A 21,482-nucleotide genomic window follows, 5' to 3' on the forward strand; every position below is an offset into this window, starting at 1 on the left:
TAAGACCAGGATACAGTCCACCCAACAGAGCAGATGTTGCAGGCAAATTGCTGGATAAAGTGTATGAAAGAGAAATTGAGCATTGTGCAAAAGGACTAGAGGGTGAAATTGTTAACCTGAGTCTTGATGGGTGAAGCAATCTCCACAATAATCCTGTTATATGTGCTTGTGTGACAACAGAAGAAGGGAATGTCTTCCTTACAGAAACAATTGCTATATCAGGAAATGCACACACAGCAGAATACTTATAAGAAGTAGCAGTAAAAGCTATAACAAACTGTGAAAACAAATTCAAAGGTCTAGTAGGCAGCTTGGTCACAGACAATGCTGCAAATGTATCCAAGATGAGAAGAAATTTAGAAGAGAGTCCCAAACTAACAACATACGGTTGCAGCGTTCATTTGATGCACCTCCTAGCCAAAGACTTCAGTGTTCCAGAAATAAAGACTAATGATGTTGAAATTGCAAAGTACTTCCGTAACAACCACTTTGCAGCAGCTGCTCTGTAAAAAGTGGGAGGAACCAAGCTAACTCTCCCACAAGACGTGCGATGGAACTCAGCAGTGGACTGTTTTGAGCACTACATCAAGAACTGGCCTAACCTGATGACAGTTTGTGAACAAAATCATGAAAAAATAGATGGCACTGTCACAGCCAAAGTTCTCAAAGTTGGGCTTAAGAGAAAAGTTGAACACATGCTGACTACCCCTGAAGCCAACCATAATAAACTTCAGAGCTAAGGTTGAACCATTCAAGAAATATAGGTTTGCTGATGATGTTCTTCTGCCGGTGTAAAATATAGGTTTGCTGATGATGTTCTTCTGCCAGTGTAGAAAGAATATTTTCTTCCTTTGGACTAATTCATTCCCAACTGAGAAATCGTTTGGGACCTGAAAAAGCAGGAAAGCTTGTTTTTCTTTTCCAGATTATGAACAAACAGGAAAATGAGGGTGAAGACGACTGAGTTAGCTGCAGAAGCCAATATTTTACATACTGGAATTTTCTTACATAGAACAGAACAAATAACACCAAGGCTTGTCTACACAGAGCACTCATGTGGGCCTCTGATCTTGCCCAAATGTAACAGGACATCAGCAGACAAAGGTCCCCTCCTCAGAGCAAAGCTTCAAAGGCTGAGCTCTTACATAACCGGAGAGGATATATTTGCGTACACCTCGCCCTATAGTGGGAAACTCATTTAATTTTTAAATTTCATTCTTGTCTGACACACTGTTTCACATAGTCATCTGAAGCTCAATACACTTCCCAGGGTTTTTGTTAGTCATGTCTCCCCCTTAGAGATGTTACACACAATCCCCCAACACATAAATATTTTCATTTTTAATACAATGAACTCCTAACATTTAAACTTTATTCAACAAGGTTTGTCCAGGATATTACAGGAAACTGCTATATCTGTCACAAAACATCCCTTACCATGATGGCATCACTGCCTGCCCCAAATATCTACAAGACAATAGGCAACACTCAGATAGCCACCCCAACCACATCACCAAATTCATCCATTTCATTCTCTGCATAACAACTACATTTAACAGCAAACGCTTTGTACAAACCATGGGAACAACCATGGGTACTAGGCGGATTCCCCAGTATACCAACCTCTTCATGGGCTGCCTCAAGGATGAATTTCTGGAAAAATGCACCAGGAAACCAATGATATTTTGAGATACATGATGATATTTTGATCTTCTGAACACAACAAACTCCACCACAGGTTTCCACCAATCACCATGTAACCACCAAACTCTCTCTTAAGGTATGTCTACACTACGGAATAAGGTCGAATTTATAGAAGTCGGTTTTTTAGAAATCGGTTTTATAAATTCGAGTGTGTGTGTCCCCACAGAAAATGCTCTAAGTGCATTAAGTGCATTAACTCGGCGGAGCGCTTCCACAGTACCGAGGCAAGCGTCGACTTCCGGAGCGTTGCACTGTGGGTAGCTATCCCACAGTTCCCGCAGTCTCCGCTGCCCATTGGAATTCTGGGTTGAGATCCCAATGCCTGATGGGGCTAAAACATTGTCGCGGGTGGTTCTGGGTACATATCGTCAGCCCCCCGTTCCCTCCCTCCCCCCATGAAAGCAAGGGCAGACAATCATTTCGCGCCTTTTTTCCTGAGTTACCTGTGCAGACGCCATACCATGGCAAGCATGGAGCCCGCTCAGGTAACCGTCACCCTATGTCTCCTGGGTGCTGGGAGACGCGGTACGGCATTGCTACACAGTAGCAGCAACCCCTTGCCTTGTGGCAGCAGACGGTACAGTACGACTGGTAGCCGTCATCATCATGTCTGAGGTGCTCCTGGTCGCCTCTGTGAGGTCGATCAGGAGCGCCTGGGCAGACATGGGCACAGGGACTAAATTTGGAGTGACTTGACCAGGTCATTCCCTTTAGTCCTGCAGTCAGTCCTATTGAACCGTCTTATGGTGAGCGGGCAGGCGATACGGACTGCTAGCAGTCGTACTGTACCATCTTCTGCTGAGCAGCCATGAGATGTGGATGGCATGCAGTCCTTCTGCACCGTCTGCTGCCAGCCAAAGATGTAAAAGATAGATGGAGTGGATCAAAACAAGAAATAGACCAGATTTGTTTTGTACTCATTTGCCTCCTCCCCTGTCTAGGGGACTCATTCTTCTAGATCACACTGCAGTCACTTACAGAGAAGGTGCAGCGAGGTAAATCTAGCCATGTATCAATCAGAGGCCAGGCTAACCTTCTTGTTCCAATAAGGACAATAACTTAGGTACACCATTTCTTATTGGAACCCTCCGTGAAGTCCTGCCTGAAATACTCCTTGATGTAAAGCCACCCCCTTTGTTGATTTTAGCTCCCTGAAGCCAACCCTGTAAGCGCCCCTCCCAGCGTCAGAGCAATGGCAAACAATCGGGCATCTGAGAGTGCTGTCCAGAGCAGTCACAATGGAGCACTCTGATGGGGCTAAAACATTGTCGCGGGTGGTTCTGGGTACGTGTCGTCAGGCCCCCGTTCCCTCCCTCCCTCCGTGAAAGCAAGGGCAGACAATCATTTCGCGCCTTTTTTCCTGAGTTACCTGTGCAGACGCCATACCACAGCAAGCATGGAGCCCGCTCAGGTAACCGTCACCCTATGTCTCCTGGGTGCTGGCAGACGCGGTACGGCTTTGCTGCACAGTAGCAGCAACCCCTTGCCTTCTGGCAGCAGACGGTGCAATACGATTGGTAGTCGTCCTCATCGTGTCCGAGGTGCTCCTGGCCGCGTCGGCTGGGAGCGCCTGGGCAGACATGGGCGCAGGGATTAAATTTGGAGTGACCTGACCAGGTCATTCTCTTTAGTCCTGCAGTCAGTCCTATTGAACCGTCTTATGGTGAGCGGGCAGGCGATACGGACTGCTAGCAGTCGTACTGTACCATCTTCTGCCAGGCAGGCAAGAGATGAGGATTGCTAGCAGTCGTATTGCACCATCTTCTGCCAGGCAGGCAAGAGATGGGGATGGCTAGCAGTCGTACTGTACCATCTTCTGCCGAGCAGCCATGAGATGTGGATGGCATGCAGTCCTTCTGCACCGTCTGCTGCCAGCCAAAGATGTAAAAGATAGATGGAGTGGATCAAAACAAGAAATAGACCAGATTTGTTTTGTACTCATTTGCCTCCTCCCCTGTCTAGGGGACTCATTCTTCTAGATCACACTGCAGTCACTTACAGAGAAGGTGCAGCGAGGTAAATCTAGCCATGTATCAATCAGAGGCCAGGCTAACCTTCTTGTTCCAATAAGGACAATAACTTAGGTACACCATTTCTTATTGGAACCCTCCGTGAAGTCCTGCCTGAAATACTCCTTGATGTAAAGCCACCCCCTTTGTTGATTTTAGCTCCCTGAAGCCAACCCTGTAAGCGCCCCTCCCAGCGTCAGAGCACTGGCAAACAATCGGGCATCTGAGAGTGCTGTCCAGAGCAGTCACAATGGAGCACTCTGATGGGGCTAAAACATTGTCGCGGGTGGTTCTGGGTACGTGTCGTCAGGCCCCCGTTCCCTCCCTCCCTCCGTGAAAGCAAGGGCAGACAATCATTTCGCGCCTTTTTTCCTGAGTTACCTGTGCAGACGCCATACCACAGCAAGCATGGAGCCCGCTCAGGTAACCGTCACCCTATGTCTCCTGGGTGCTGGCAGACGCGGTACGGCTTTGCTGCACAGTAGCAGCAACCCCTTGCCTTCTGGCAGCAGACGGTGCAATACGATTGGTAGTCGTCCTCATCGTGTCCGAGGTGCTCCTGGCCGCGTCGGCTGGGAGCGCCTGGGCAGACATGGGCGCAGGGATTAAATTTGGAGTGACTTGACCAGGTCATTCTCTTTAGTCCTGCAGTCAGTCCTATTGAACCGTCTTATGGTGAGCGGGCAGGCGATACGGACTGCTAGCAGTCGTACTGTACCATCTTCTGCCAGGCAGGCAAGAGATGAGGATTGCTAGCAGTCGTATTGCACCATCTTCTGCCAGGCAGGCAAGAGATGGGGATGGCTAGCAGTCGTACTGTACCATCTTCTGCCGAGCAGCCATGAGATGTGGATGGCATGCAGTCCTTCTGCACCGTCTGCTGCCAGCCAAAGATGTAAAAGATAGATGGAGTGGGTCAAAACAAGAAATAGACCAGATTTGTTTTGTACTCATTTGCCTCCTCCCCTGTCTAGGGGACTCATTCCTCTAGGTCACACTGCAGTCACTCACAGAGAAGGTGCAGCGAGGTAAATCTAGCCATGTATCAATCAGAGGCCAGGCTAACCTCCTTGTTCCAATAACAACGATAACTTAGGTGCACCATTTCTTATTGGAACCCTCCGTGCAGTCCTGCCTGAAATACTCCTTGATGTACAGGCACCCCCTTTGTTGATTTTAGCTCCCTGAAGCCAACCCTGTAAGCCGTGTCGTCAGTCGCCCCTCCCTCCGTCAGAGCAACGGCAGACAATCGTTCCGCGCCTTTTTTCTGTGCGGACGCCATACCACGGCAAGCATGGAGCCCGCTCAGCTCACTTTGGCAATTAGGAGCACATTAACCACCACACGCATTATTCAGCAGTATATGCAGCACCAGAACATGGCAACGCGATACCGGGCGAGGAGGCGACGTCAGCGCGGTCCCGTGAGTGATCAGGACATGGACACAGATTTCTCTGAAAGCATGGGCCCTGACAATGCATGCATCATGGTGCTAATGGGGCAGGTTCATGCTGTGGAACGCCGATTCTGGGCTCGGAAAACAAGCACAGACTGGTGGGACCGCATAGTGTTGCAGGTCTGGGACGATTCCCAGTGGCTACGAAACTTTCGCATGCGTAAGGGCACTTTCATGGAACTTTGTGACTTGCTTTCCCCTGCCCTGAGGCGCATGAATACCAAGATGAGAGCAGCCCTCACAGTTGAGAAGCGAGTGGCGATAGCCCTGTGGAAGCTTCCAACGCCAGACAGCTACCGGTCAGTTGGGAATCAATTTGGAGTGGGCAAATCTACTGTGGGGGCTGCTGTGATGCAAGTAGCCCACGCAATCAAAGATCTGCTGATATCAATGGTAGTGACCCTGGGAAATGTGCAGGTCATAGTGGATGGCTTTGCTGCAATGGGATTCCCTAACTGTGGTGGGGCTATAGACGGAACCCATAACCCTATCTTGGCACCGGAGCACCAAGCCGCCGAGTACATAAACCGCAAGGGGTACTTTTCGATAGTGCTGCAAGCTCTGGTGGATCACAAGGGACGTTTCACCAACATCAACGTGGGATGGCCGGGAAAGGTGCATGATGCTCGCATCTTCAGGAACTCTGGTCTGTTTCAAAAGCTGCAGGAAGGGACTTTATTCCCAGACCAGAAAATAACTGTTGGGGATGTTGAAATGCCTATATGTATCCTTGGGGACCCAGCCTACCCCTTAATGCCATGGCTCATGAAGCCATACACAGGCAGCCTGGACAGTGGTCAGGAGCTGTTCAACTACAGGCTGAGCAAGTGCAGAATGGTGGTAGAATGTGCATTTGGACGTTTAAAGGCGCGCTGGCGCAGTTTACTGACTCGCTTAGACCTCAGCGAAACCAATATTCCCACTGTTATTACTGCTTGCTGTGTGCTCCACAATATCTGTGAGAGTAAGGGGGAGACGTTTATGGCGGGGTGGGAGGTTGAGGCAAATCGCCTGGCTGCTGGTTACACGCAGCCAGACACCAGGGCGGTTAGAAGAGCACAGGAGGGCGCGGTACGCATCAGAGAAGCTTTGAAAAACAGTTTCATGACTGGCCAGGCTACGGTGTGAAAGTTCTGTTTGTTTCTCCTTGATGAACCCCCCCGCCCCTTGGTTCACTCTACTTCCCTGTAAGCTAACCACCCTCCCCTCCTCCCTTTAATCATTGCTTGCAGAGCCAATAAAGTCATTGTTGCTTCACATTCATGCATTCGTTATTCATTCATCACACAAATAGGGGGATGACTACCAAGGTATCCCAGGAGGGGTGGTGGAGGAGGGAAGGAAAATGCCACACAGCACTTTAAGCACAGCACTTTAAAAGTTTACAACTTTAAAATTTATTGAATGACAGCCTTCTTTTTTTTGGGCAATCCTCTGTGGTGGAGTGGCTGGTTGGCCGGAGGCCCCCCCACCGCGTTCTTGGGCGTCTGGGTGTGGAGGCTATGGAACTTGGGGAGGAGGGCGGTTGGTTACAGAGGGGCTGCAGTGGCAGTCTGTGCTCCAGCTGCCTTTGCTGCAGCTCAACCATACACTGGAGCATACTGGTTTGGTCCTGCAGCAGCCTCAGCATTGAATCCTGCCTCCTCTCATCACGCTGCCGCCACCTTTGAGCTTCAGCCCTGTCTTCAGCCCGCCACTTACTCTCTTCAGCCCTCCACCTCTCCTCCCGGTCATTTTGTGCTTTCCTGCACTCTGACATTATTTGCCTCCACACATTCGTCTGTGCTCTGTCAGTGTGGGAGGACAGCATGAGCTCGGAGAACATTTCATCGCGAGTGCGTTTTTTTTTCTTTCTAAGCTTCACTAGCCTCTGGGAAGGAGAAGATCCTGTGATCATTGAAACACATGCAGCTGGTGGAGAAAAAAAAAGGGACAGCGGTATTTAAAAAGACACATTTTATAAAACAGTCGCTACACTCTTTCAGGGTAAACCTTGCTGTTAACATTACATACATAGCACATGTGCTTTCGTTACAAGGTCGCATTTTGCCTCCTCCCACCGCGTGAACGGATTTTGGTTGAATGCCAGCAAACATACACTGCAATGCTTTGTTCTACAGTGATTCCCCAGTACGTGTTGCTGGCCTGGAGTGGTAAAGTGTCCTACCATGAAGGACGAAATAAGGCTGCCCTCCCCAGAAACCTTTTGCAAAGGCAGAACCGCAAATGCCAGGGCAAAGTAATCCTTTCACATGCTTGCTTTTAAACCATGTATAGCATTTTAAAAGGTACACTCACCAGAGGTCCCTTCTCCGCCTGCTGAGTCCAGGAGGCAGCCTTGGGTGGGTTCGGGGGGTCCTGGCTCCAGGTCTAGGGTGAGAAACAGTTCCTGGCTGTCGGGAAAACCGGTTTCTCCGCTTGCTTGATGTGAGCTATCTACAACCTCCTCATCATCATCTTCTTCGTCCCCAAAACCTACTTCTGTATTGCCTCCATCTCCATTGAAGGAGTCAAACAACACGGCTGGGGTAGTGGTGGCTGAACCCCCTAAAATGGCATGCAGCTCATCATAGAAGCGGCATGTTTGGGGCTCTGACCCGGAGCGGCTGTTCGCCTCTCTGGTTTTCTGGTAGGCTTGCCTCAGCTCCTTCAGTTTCACGCGGCACTGCTTCGGGTCCCTGTTATGGCCTCTGTCCTTCATGCCCTGGGAGATTTTCAGAAAGGTTTTGGCATTTCGAAAACTGGAACGGAGTTCTGATAGCACGGATTCCTCTCCCCAAACAGCGATCAGATCCCGTACCTCCCGTTCGGTCCATGCTGGAGCTCTTTTGCGATTCTGGGACTCCATCATGGTCACCTGTGCTGATGAGCTCTGCATGGTCACCTGCAGCTTGCCACGCTGGCCAAACAGGAAATGAGATTCAAAAGTTCGCAGTTCTTTTCCTGTCTACCTGGCCAGTGCATCTGAGTTGAGAGCGCTGTCCAGAGCGGTCAGAATGGAGCACTCTGGGATAGCTCCCGGAGGCCAATACCATCGAATTGTGTCCACAGTACCCCAAATTCGAGCCGGCAACGTCGATTTAAGCGCTAATCCACTTGTCAGGGGTGGAGTAAGGAAATCGATTTTAAGAGCCCTTTAAGTCGAAATAAAGGGCTTCATTGTGTGGACGGGTGCAGGTTTAAATTGATTTAACGCTGCTAAATTCGACCTAAAGTCCTAGTGTAGACCAGGGCTTAGGGCATGGCTACACTTGCAGATGTAGACCACTTTGAGTTAAGCTAGCCTTTGGAGAGTGCAGTAGGGAAAGTGCTGCAATCTGTCCACACTGACAGCTTCAAGAGCACTGGCGTGGCCAGATTTGCAGCAGCATTGGGAGCAGTGCATTATGGTCAGCTATGCCAGCATGCAAGTGACTGCAACATGCTTTTCAAATGGGGGGGGTGGAGTGTGTTGTGTGTATGTGGGGGAAGAGAGTGGATTTGTGGGGGGCTGAGAGCATGTCAGCATGCTGTCTTATAAGTTCAGACAGCCGCAGACCCCCTCTTCTTCCCCTCAGCTCCCTCACACACACACACACACAGCATTCCACAGTAATGGTTGCTTTGTCTCAGAGCAGATAAGCATGCCGGATGTCAGAAATTGAGCTTTCAAAGGGCATATCCGCATTCCTACAGTGATTCAAAAACAATGACAAGAGTGGCCACTTGACTTAAGGGGATTATGGGACGTTTCCGGAGGCCAATCAGAGCACAGTAATGCAACACCTCGTTCACACTGATGCCCGGGAATTGTAGCCAAGGAGCAGCAAATGTTATTCCACTTGCTGAGGTACAGTACCAGGAGCGCTCTACGTGCCTTGCCAGTGTGGACGGGTAGTGAGCTAGGGCGCCCGGGGCTGCTTTAATGCGCTCTAACTTGCAAGTGTAGCCAAACCCTTAGAATACTCCCACAACAGCATCAACTTCTTGGACTCCATGATCAGTTTCAACAATCAGCTACAGACAGCTGTATACGAGATCACCACACTTACCTGCACAGATCCAGTAGAACACCAAGCACAACAAGACATCCATTATTTACAGCCAGCTGCTCAAATACCACAGAATACGCTCCAAGGAAAAAGTCAGGGATACACACCTTAACACACTTAAAACTGCCTTTGTCAAACAAGGACACTCCACCAGAGAAGTAGATCCCCTCATGGAACAGCCAACCCAAATACTCCAAGAGAACCTGCTTCAACATGGGGGGGAGGGGGAACAGGGGACTGTAACCGCACACTCCTAGTTGTCACCTACCATCCCACATTGGAACCCATATAGGATATCATCAAACAATTACAACCCAAGCTCGATGGGGACCACATCCTGAAAGAAATCTTTCCCAATCCCTCTTCTGGCTTTCAAGCAACCCCCCAACCTCACCTAGCTCATCATCAGAAGCAAGCTCCCCACAGACCATGGTATATTCAAAGCCGCTCCAGACCACGGTATACTCAAAGCAACCTGCCATAACAGTTGCAAAACCTGCAGACATATGTCCACTGCTATGATAATCAATACCCCCCACAACATACCTTTCAAGATCCATGGGTCCTACACATGCCTATTACAGGATACACCTCATCCAGCGCATCAAACATCCCAACGACAACTATATGGGTGAAACTAATCATTTTGCTCTTGTCAAGGTTCCTTCCCCATTCTGAACTCCAGGGTACAGATGTGGGGACCTGCATGAAAACCTCCTAAGCTTACTTTGACCAGCTTAGGTTAAAACTTCCCCAAGGTACAAATTAATTTTACCCTTTGCCCTTGGAATTTCCACTGCCACCACCAAACTTTAACTGGGTTTACTGGGAAACGTAGTTTGGACATGTCTTTCTCCCCAAAATCCTCCCAACCCTTGCACCCCACTTCCTGGGGAAGGTTTGGTAAAAATCCTCACCAATTTGCATAGGTGACCACAGACCCAAACCCTTGGATCTGAGAACAATGAAAAAAGCATTCAGTTTTCTTATAAGAAGACTTTTAATAGAAGTAAAGGAATCACCTCTGTAAAATCAGGATTACCCTTACAGGGTAATTAGATTCAAAACATAGAGAATCTCTCTAGGCAAAACCTTAAGTTACAAAAAAGACACACAGACAGGAATAGTCATTCTACTCAGCACAACTCTTTTCTCAGCCATTTAAAGAAATCATAATCTAACACATACCTAGCTAGATTACTTACTAAAAGTTCTAAGACTCCATTCCTGTTCTATCCCCGGCAAAAGCAGCATACAGACAGACACAGACCCTTTGTTTTTCTCCCTCCTCCCAGCTTTTGAAAGTATCTTGTCTCCTCATTGGTCATTTTGGTCAGGTGCCAGGGAGATTACTTTTAGCTTCTTAACCCTTTACAGGTGAGAGGATTTTTCCTCTGGCCAGGAGGGATTTTAAAGGGGTTTACCCTTCCCTTTATATTTACGACAGCTCTCAAACGAATTATGCTCTCACGTCGAAAAATAATAAAAGACAAAAAACATCCTATCACCGGTGAGTGAACACTTTTCACAAAGCGATCACTCCATATCAGATCTCTTAGTCCTCGTCTTCCAAGGAAGCCTACACAACACCTTCAAAAGACGAGCCTGGGAACTTAAATTCATAACTCCACTAGACACCAAAAATCATGGGCTCAACCAAGACATTGGTTTTATGGCTCATTACAACAATTTATAACCTACTAACTCTCCTTTGTTCTATGAATGCAGAGGTGCTAATTTCCCACTTCATTTTAACAGGTCTCCTGCAATACCTATTAACCCCTTATGCTTAACCATTTGTCCTACCTTGTAATCAGCTGTGACTGAGCACTTTTCTGAGCTCTGTGTAGCTTGAAACCTTGTCTCTTCCACCAACAGAAGTTAGTCCAATAAAAGATATTACCATACTTCAGATGGGGGCTCGTCTGGGATAGAAGCTTGTGAACTGATTGAGGAACTGAGACTGAGATCCAAAAGAGGTGAGTATGTTTAATTTACCACCTCATTAGACTAGGGATAGAAGTCGCTTATCCCCTTTCAGACACATCTTGTTCCCACTTTTTAAAAATGTAAATGCAAAGGAACCTAGACACATGTAAACCAAGCAGAGGGGTTAACCGGGGTACCAACTGGGAGGGGAGACGTTCAAGAGGGTTATGTACTGTTTAAACTAAGGGGTGTGTTACGGAGGACTTGGACAAACCACCAGCAAGCGACTGGCCATGAGTTAAGCCCAGAACTGGCTGGGTACGCGAGTGGTAGGCGTGCAAACTGGTGGTCCCATTTCCTCATTGCACGTAACATTGCAAGCCCTGCGGGGGAGTCGCACATCCCCATCAAGGCTAACAGCCGTGGAGATTGAGACCATGGTGTTAAGGGGAGGGAGATGTAAATTGCCAACAAGGTCAGCAGCCAGAGCAATTAACAGCTATGGCATCAAAGGGGGAGATGAAAGTCAGCCCTCGGGAATATGTAGAGTATAAACACATAAAAACTCGGCAGGCAGCAGTTAAAATAAAACAAACTATGCTGCAGCTGGACCAGAGAAAGAATTGGTTAAATAGCGAAATGACCAAAAAGGTGATAAAGCAGAAATAGTTTTATTGGATATACTCAACATAAAAGAAAAAGAAAATACAACTTTAAAAGCCGAGAATAAGGCACTAAAAGATAAAAGCCAATGCCAGAATGATAACACTCCCTTTAAAATGTATAACTGTCAAGAAACTGGAAAAGATCCCAGCAGGAGAATCACAATCCCTAGGCCTGGGACATGCATCCAAATCAGAAGAGTGGGAGCTCACACCCAGTTACAGCTCACCATCTGGAGATCTAAGAAATAAAAGCCTGTATCTATGAAAAGGGATGATTCAGCGAGGAAAGCAGGATCGGGCCTAAACAAGCAGGCAGGCAACAAATAAAAAATTAAAAAGCAGGCTGGAAGCCCTGAGGGCACAGTGGCAGGAGTAAAAAAAAAAAACAAAAAAACAAAAAAACACACACCAAGGAAACAAAGAAAAACTGGTACCAGATGAAGAACAACCCAAAATACCATGGATCTACTGTCAAAACAAAAATTGTGTTTATGTTTTGTCTTGTGTTGTTTGTCCTGTTGCTAACATTACTGTGTATTAAAAACTACTGCATTGGAAAAAAAAAAATTCCCAAAGTACAGGAATGGGGAATTCAGATCCCTGGACCAATGCTTGGAATGGTGAAATCTGAGTTAACAAAAGGTGTAGTTTTGGGAGATAAGCAAGTGATTTAAAAAGAAAATACTCAGGTAGCAAAACCATATTAAAAGAAATTAGTTTTAAGGCAAGAATCAAAATAGTCTCATCCACAAGCAGGCAATTCGAGAGTTAAAAAGACCACGGACAGTTAAGAAAGTCCGGAAAGTGCTGGGACTCCTTAATTACTGTAGAATGTATATACCGGAGTACTCAGAGATGGTGCAACTAATCCAAAAATTTACCAGAGGGGGAAATGACTCAGTAATATGGGGCACAGAACAAGAGGAGGCATTCATAAAGGTAAAACAAGCTCTAGCCTCCGCCCCCAACTTGGGTTTACCCAATAATGGGAAAGCCGTTCCACCTTTACTTCACTCACAGTAAGACTCAATATGCTGCTGTGCTAACTGGTGCTGAAACCCTGAGGAATCAGTGGGAGTTGACACTGTGCGTGCAAAACCCCAATTTCTCCAAAGTAAGGAACAAAGGAATAAATGCAGCTGAATACCTGAACATAAATGAAAAGGTACACAAATGTCTCAGATAGGGAAGAGGAAGTGTTAAAAGAAGTTAAGAAAGAGCCATTAAAAGAATTCAGACATAATTTTGTAGGTAGATGTGTCAAGAAACTATGAAAATAAAGTGCCAAACACAGAATGAGCAGTGGTAGTTAGTAATGGAACAGTAATAGTATCAGGTCAGCTGAGTGGTTCAAAACCAGCTCAAAAAGCAGAGCTGACAGCCCTCACTGAAGCTCAAAGAGCGGGGGGAGGACAAAAGGCTCACAGTGTACACAGACAGCAGATATTCATTCAGAGTGGTCCACGACTACATGGACGGGTGGTCATGCAGGGGTTTTATAACAAAAACCGGCAAACCCATTAATAATATAAATGCAATTAAACTAACAAAAGCTGTCAAACTACCATCAGAACTGGCACTAGTCAAAATAGAATCATAGAATATCAGGGTTCTGTCTGGAAGGGACCTCAGGAGGTCATCTAGTCCAACCCCCTGCTCAAACCAGGACCAATCCCCAACTAAATCATCCCAGCCAGGGCTTTGTCAAGCCTGACCTTAAAAACGTCTAAGGAAGGAGATTCCACCACCTCCCTAGGTAACGCTTTCCAGTGTTTCACCACCCTCCTAGTGAAAAAGTTTTTCCTAATATCCAACCTGAACCTCCCCCACTGCAACTTGAGACCATTACTCCTTGTTCTGTCATCTGCTACCACTGAGAACAGTCTAGATCCATCCTCTTTGGAACCCCCTTTCAGGTAGTTAAAAGCAGCTATCGAATCCCCCCTCATTCTTCTCTTCTGCAGACTAAACAATCCCAGTTCCCTCAGCCTCTCCTCATAACTCATGTGTTCCAGTCCCCTAATCATTTTTGTTGCCCTCCGCTGACTCTTTCCAATTTCTCCACATCAAATAAAATCACATCATAAAATCTCAAGCAAGGAACAAAACAAACACCAAAAAAAAAAGTAAGAAGGACAAATCACCTTCGGTATGGGCCGGTGGGAGGAGCTGGTAACCCCTGAGTGCATACGAGCTCCGCTGCTCCATGCCATCCACTCCCCAGCTCACCTGGGATGGAGGCAAATGAGAGCTGCCCTGAAGCACTGGTGGTGGCCAGCCATGAAAAAAGATGCCTTATAATTTCTTAAAAGATGTGCACAAGTAAATGTGGGTAGGAGGAAGAAAGTACCCCTGAACCATCAACCACGGCCAAAGGGACCATGTCAGAATCTGCAAATTGATTTTACTGGGCCCCTTGCAAACAGGTTGCAGAACTACATTAAGGTATTGAACAATGAATTAAAATAAATCTATACAACCAAGTAAAAAAATAATCAAACCCAGCTAAACAACAACAGCAGTCTAAACAAATCTGCATTTTAAGGTGGGGGGAGGGAGGGAGAAGGAAACATTTTGAAGGCACCAAAATCAGGTAAAACAGTTTAAACCATGCTTGCCAATACTAACATAGTCTCCACAGGTGAACAAGAAGAAGGACTGAAGGGTGACCATGAGGAGATTCCTGCTGTGGCTCCTGCTGATCCTGTGGTGCATGATGAAGGACACAAGTAGTGTGTGAAAGGGAGGACTGGATACCAATAGGGCCAGTTGACTAATCCTAGACAGCTTAAAGGATCTGTCAAACTCTATATCCACCTCATTGGATATAACAAAATACCTGGGTCAAGAATTCACCAGCCTGTTAATAAATGGTACCAAAATAAAGGAATTGAAGGAAAGTTGTTGGAGAGCAAGGCAAGCATTGGTTACAATTCTCTGTGTGGTGATGGCCAATCTCCTGGATGGCCGGGTTCTCCCAGCCCTTATGGAAGTGGTGGGACCCCATCTCCACAGTACCCCTCCATGGGTATGGGGAAACAGAGAATGAATGAGAGTCCAAAGACTGGCTTGGACAGGTCATAGCATAATCTTCAGTCTCCTAGTGCCTCTGGGAATCCCTCACTCACAACGAGCTAGAATGGTGACCTCCCTGCCAGTATGGAGGAGAGGTCATGTTACTAAAATAGAAGGCATTGCATATTCCGCCAGGAAATATTCCGCTAGGTCGCCAGGAAAGCGTACTCTAGTAAATGTTGCACCCACTCTAAGAAGAAAATTCTGTGTATGTGCCCTTATAACGTTCGAACAAATCTGTCTAGGTTCAAGGTGGCCGTCACTGAGAAACTGGTGCACACAGAGCTGGTCCAGATGAACGGTACCTACTGGTGTGTGATTGCCCAGAGCCACTCCATTGAATTAAATGGAAAGCCCTACCCCTCGACACATCCATCCATGTGCATGACAGTCCCCCGAAAGGCAACCCTGGCTGTTGACGGGACACAGCTCTACCATACTCCGCCAATGACGGGTAACCTTACATGGGATCCAGAATGGCTCTACGGCGGTAAGTATCTAGAGGAAGGTCTTCTGGCCCTGCAGGCGAAGATCGAGGAGTTGGTGGCCAAGGCCCAAAGACACATTGGGGAAGGCCGTCTGAGGTACACTCGGATAGGGGAGACCATGGACCAGGCCAATGTTAAGTACTCTCAGGCGTGGAATCAGGCAGTGGAGGTTAAATCAATAATTACGGGCAATGCCATCTCAGATGACAAGTCAGTGAGCAGAGTCAGCATAACTCCGAATGCAATTGGGCATCCTTATCGCAAGCTATAGACACATGAAGCGCTGAGAAAGGCCTCACAGTTATTCCCTAACGCAGGGAAGAGATAGTGGTACAATACCCCTCAGATCCCAGACAGAGTTCGGGGAGAGGCCTAATATGATTGACATGAGTTATGACACCCTCCCCTCACAGATGTATGCCAATCCTAGCCCACAGAAATGCAAGGGTAAATTTATAAACAATTGTTATTGTTAAATACTAATTACTGCTTTTTTGCTTTAAAATCTCCAAGAATGTACCTGTTGGTCAACCGGGAAAGCTGCTACCTCATTCCCCTGCACCCCAAAATTAGGATTTAACCTATACACTTTAATAGACATAGTTTGGGGGTAATTACCTGTGTGTCAGCAATATGTTAATTTGAGCCTTGGGCGGAGCCATTATGTAATCTTTTAGACCACTGGCTTATTGTGCTTATCATGTCTTGCTGCTAGAACCTATCCAGTGGCTTGGGAAAACCTGTCCCCATCGCTTCTCTTTGCCCAATGAGCGCCCTATATAATCTATTGTCATTAATTGTTCTGCAGTGCCTCTGAGCCGAATAAGCAAAGTGACACTCCACCAGTGCTGTGCATAATAAACTCCTGTGCTTGACTCTACACCAGGGACAGGCAAACTTTTTGGCCTGAGGGCCACATCGGGTTTCCAAAATTGTATGGCGGGCCGGTTAGGGGAGGCTGTGTCTCCCCAGATAGCCAGCTGTGGCCCAGCCCCGCCTCCTATCTGACCCTCCCCTGCTTCTCGCCCCCTGACGACCCCCCCGGGTCTCCTGCCCCATTCAACCTCCCCCCCCCGTTCCCTGTCCCCTGACGGACCCCCCCCCGGGGATTCCTGCTCCATCCACCACCCCCTGCTCCCGGTCCCCTGACCACCCATCCGTGACGGCCCCCCTGCCGCCCCATCCAATCCCCCCCTCATTCCTGACTGCCCCCCCAGGACCCCTGCCCCATCCAACCCCCGTTCCCCACCCTCTGACCCCCCCCCGACTCCTATCCACGCCCCCAACCCCCTGACCACACCCTCAAACTCCCCTGCCCTCTGTCCAATCCCCCCGCCCCCCTTACTGCGCTGCCTAGAGCGCCAGTGGCTCTGGGAGGCCAGGCCGCGCGGCTCTGGGAGGCCAGGCCGCGCGGCTCTGGGAGGCCAGGCCGCGCGGCTCTGGGAGGCCAGGCCGCGCGGCTCTGGGAGGCCAGGCCGCGCGGCTCTGGGAGGCCAGGCCGCGCGGCTCTGGGAGGCCAGGCCGCGCGGCTCTGGGAGGCCAGGCCGCGCGGCTCTGGGAGGCCAGGCCGCGCGGCTCTGGGAGGCCAGGCCGCGCGGCTCTGGGAGGCCAGGCCGCGCGGCTCTGGGAGGCCAGGCCGCGCGGCTCTGGGAGGCCAGGCCGCGCGGCTGCAGAGCGTGGCACGGCACGCGGAGGATGCAGGGGAGGGAGAACAGCAGGGGAGGGGCCAGGGGCAAGCCTCCCGGGCCAGGAGCTCAGGGGCCAGGCAGGAGGGTCCGTAGTTTGCCCATCTCTGCTCTACACGGTGTGGATTACTGTTCCTTCAGAGCACTTTTCTGAGCTCTGTGTAGCTAGAAACCTTGTCTCCTCCACCAACAGAAGTTAGTCCAATAAAAGATATTACCTCACTCACCTCGTCTTCCTCCTATCCTGGGACCACTACAGCTACAACACTGAATACACAAGGTATTGTACATAATGGATATCTAGGAATCACTTAGACCACTAAAACATATCTTCTTGAGTAAAATGCAGCAGGTGTTTAACAGTGCACAGCAAGGCTGTATATAATATTCAAGGGCAGGAGACTAAAAATGCCACTTACATTTTAGTCATTTAATATATTCAAATGGAAAAAAAAAAGCATGATTCATCTACCTACTATGAAAGAGATAATAAAGGAGGAGACCAAAAAACAAGATACTGTACCTACCAAAATCAATGGACCATACAGCGTATATTAGGGCTTATTTACATGTGAAAGTCAATCTGGAATGAGGTAAAGTGTGAATTTAAAGCAGATTAACTCTTTCTGATTATCTCCATGTGTGAACACTCTTATTTCATACTACTGGAAATTCAAACAGGGAGTTAGGCCTAGTCTAGTCTATTCTAAAATATTCAGTTGGTTTAACTATGTTGGTCAGGGGTGTAAAAAACCCACACATCCCTGAGTGCGGTTGTTATGCCCACCTATGTGCCAGTGTAGACAGCACTAGGTCAACGGAAGAATTCATCTTCAACCTAGCTACCGCCTCTTGGGGAGATGGATTACCTACACCAATCGGAGAACCCTTTCGCATCAGTTTCTACACTGACGCCCTACTGCGGCACAGCTGTGCTGCTATAACATTTTAAGTGTAGCCAAGCCCTTATATAATCTAGGGCCCCTAGAAGCTAACAAGAAAGAAGGCCAGTGGTGCCCTATGGTTGCTCTCACTTGCACTGGGAGCTGGTTCAGTCTCCAGCAACCAAAGGGCTGGAGGAATAGTAAAGCTGGTTTAGGACTATGTTTGCCTCACCGTTATACATGCTGAGCATGAGCTCAGCACAGTTTAGGATTATACTCTCAGATTTCACGAAGATAAAAGTGCTACCTTTAAAGTCCCCACATCAGCACTGCCTCCCACCCTCCACCTTCCCCATATGCTCCTCTCCTGGCAAGAAAAGCCTAGGAGAGAGTGCAAATCCTGCAGCATGTGCTGAAGGTCATCAGATCTGGGTTTGGACAAACAAAGATAGCGAGCAACTTTCAGAACCACTGAATCAATGACATCTCATTGAGAATGTGCTATCACCAACACCCTCACAGTTAAAGTAGGGAGCTACTTTGACAGCCTCTGACAAATGCATCTTCCATGGTATCACAAAGGAAGAGAGGCACTCTCTTTAAATGACATGGCCTATTTAGGGCTTTATAGACAATCATCTGCTGGACAGTGCAGTACACAAGGTGTCAGTGAAACGGGCTCTCTGCAAAAAACACTGCTTAATAAGCAGGCTTCCTCACACAGCCCTCTTTGCAATTCCTGGGTAGTATGATGGTGCAACCCCATGCAGAACACATCATGTGTAACTTCAGATTCAAGCAATACTGTGCATATTTGAAATTCCTGGGCTATCAAATAAACTTGAAAATTCAAATGAATGGTGAATGTGTAATACCTAAAATATAAGCCCTTCTGATCATTTCAACAGACACATCAAGAAAACTATGCCTTGAAGCATTTGTTAAAAATTGTAAGAGTGTATTCAGTACATCAGACAAAAGTAATGCTATTTATTAACCACATTCCTTTCAAATTGCCAAAGGCTCTTGTATTCACTGGATAAAGAGTCTGAAATTCTGAATGAAAAAATCTGAATTTGTAATAACGGTGTGTGTAAGTGAGAGAGACAGACAGACAGACAAGGTGAGTGAGGGAATATCTTTTCAGACGAACTTCTGTTGGTGACGGAGACAAGAGCTCTTCCTCAGATCTGTGAGGTGTCTCTCTATAAACATACACCTAGCACAATGGAGCCTGATCTCAACTGAGGGTACATCAATACTAAAATAACAAAACTAAAAACTTCACGGCAACAACTGTCAGAGCTTGGGTCAATTGACTCGGACATAGACTATGGGACTAAATTTAGTGCTGCAGATGTTCACACTTGGGCTGGAGCCTGGGCTCTGAGACCCATCCACTTTGGTAGGTTTCAGAGCCCAGGCTCCAGCCAGAGTGGGAATGTCTATACTACTATTTTTAGCCTTGTAGCAAGAACCTGAAGGTAGGTCTACAGTGCAATCAGACAACCTCAGCTGGGCCGTGCCAGCTCACTCAAACTCACTGGGCTCAGGCTAAGGATCTGTTTAATTACATTGTAAATGTTCAGGCTCTGGCTGCAGCCCAAGCTCTGGGGCAGTGGTTCTCAACCTTTCCAGACTACTGTACCCCTTTCAGAAGTCCAACTTGTCTTGTGCACCCCCAAGTTTCACCTCACTTAAAGACTACTTGCTTACAAATCAGACAAAAATATAAAACCGTCACAGAACACGATTACTGAAAATTTGCTTACTTTCTCATTTTTATGATATTCTAAAATAAATCAATTGGACTATAAATATTGTACTTTACATTTCAGTGTATAGTATATAGAGCAGTATAAACAAGTCATTGTTTGTATGAAATTTTAGTTTGTACTGACTTCGCTAGGGCTTTTTATGTAGCCTGTTGTAAAACTAGGCAAATAGCTAGATGAGTTGACATGAATTATTTTTCAAATAGAATTTTATTCAGTAACAAAATCAATGCAAAAAAAATCTGAGCAATTTAAAACAAATACATTAAAAACTGAATAAATTAATGGAACAGAACTTTAGAAGGAGAAAGAACATTCATGTCTATTTTACCTGCACGTACAGCAACTGGGGCTGTCACAAGTGTATGTGAAGCTGTGGTTGTCCTTAATGTCCTCCAGGATGGAGTGATAAAAGTAGGGATGTGGCCCCTGATGCCATGTGGAATGCTGGAGGGAGTGCGGGGGGAGGTGCTGCATTGGAGTTTTCTGTGGATTGTTGAACCTGTAGGTCCACAAGAGTCTGCAGCATCTGTTTGCAGTTGGAGAAGCCCCATTATGTCCTGGTGCATCTCCCCCTCCTTTTCCTGCGGCATGTCCTGAGCCGTTCTCCTGTCTGCTCTTTCCTTCCCACTCGGTTTGCAACATTCACCCTCCAGGCCCGTTGCTCACTGTCTGATACAGCCCTGGCTTGCAGGATCTCACTGAACATGTCATCCTGAGTCCTCCTTAGACACTTCTGCTTCAGAGAGCTTATGAATGGCACCACTCAGCTCCAGCCATGGTGAGCACGGCCTGCTGGGGGGAGGGAAATGAGGAAGGAGTTGCTCAGTTGCACGAAACTATGAGTATAGGGCAATGGCTGTAGTGATTTTAGTGGATATCTCACTCCCGAGAATAACCAAGGCACAGATAGCGCAGCTGCTTCTGGCATCCCAAAGCTGCTAGGGCCCGTATGCTGTTATGCCTATGTATTACAATGGTGTCTGCCAATGTTATCACTGACTAGTGTGGGAAAGTGTCCTACCACAGAGGAAGAAATAAGGTTGCAATCCCTAGAAACCTTCGGGAGAGTACAGCAGTGTAACCTCCGTGAAAGGTTCATTGAAATCTCTCTGGAGGATACAAGGGACAATCCTGTATAAACAAGCTGCTCCGCATGGTCCCCCTGCCTAATCCTAGAGGAATGTAAAGCAGATAACAATGTTACTTATCTTTGCTATACCGCCACCTCTTCTAGTACTAGTAAATTAATGAAAATTCAATAGCTGTGTCTGTTCAATTGGAGGCACCATCAATACATCATTGTAATGGGAAATACAATTCCACACTTACCCAAGCTTCCTTCCCCTGCTTTGGGCTCTTCCATGCTGATCTGCTGGCACTGACTGGACTCACAGAGTCTCAAACAGGTCCTGGCTCGCAGCATAGCTTAAACCCCTGCTAGCAGGTCCCCCATCCTCTTCCTCCTCCACCCTCCCATCCTCTCTGATCACACCAGGGGCCTGTGACTCGGGTTCCTCAGAGGTATCCACAGTGTTCTGTGGGCTGGTGGCGGTGTCTGTGCCAAGTATGGAGTGCAACTCTTTGTAAAAGCAGCATGTCTACGACTCAGCACGGGACTGATCATAGGCCTCCTTGGCCTTGATATGCTGCAGCACTTCCTTCGCTTTCACATAACAATGGTGCTGATACCTGTCGTACCTCTTCTCCTGCATCCTCCCATTCAATCTGCTCGTAGATGTCCACGTTTCTGGGGCTGGTCCATGGCTGTGCAAGCACAG

At 47.6% G+C, this 21,482-nt stretch overlaps 2 protein-coding genes across 5 annotated transcripts in view; both read right to left on the minus strand.

Moving 5' to 3' along the window:
* The window catches only part of TEDC1 (tubulin epsilon and delta complex 1), a 201,261-nt gene that overhangs the window by 158,824 nt on the left and 20,955 nt on the right, over positions 1-21,482 (minus strand). The window lies entirely within an intron of this gene.
* On the minus strand, positions 6,560-8,377 carry LOC125641893 (uncharacterized). Its single transcript, XM_048862433.2, has 2 exons — positions 7,468-8,377; positions 6,560-7,080 (listed from the first exon to the last, which is right to left on the minus strand). Exons 1-2 carry the CDS (start codon positions 8,045-8,047, stop codon positions 6,560-6,562), a joined length of 1,101 nt encoding a protein of 366 aa, XP_048718390.2. The 5' UTR covers positions 8,048-8,377.

This window comes from Caretta caretta, chromosome 8 (assembly GCF_965140235.1).
Source record: "Caretta caretta isolate rCarCar2 chromosome 8, rCarCar1.hap1, whole genome shotgun sequence".
In the NCBI taxonomy this organism is placed as follows: Eukaryota; Metazoa; Chordata; order Testudines; family Cheloniidae; genus Caretta; species Caretta caretta.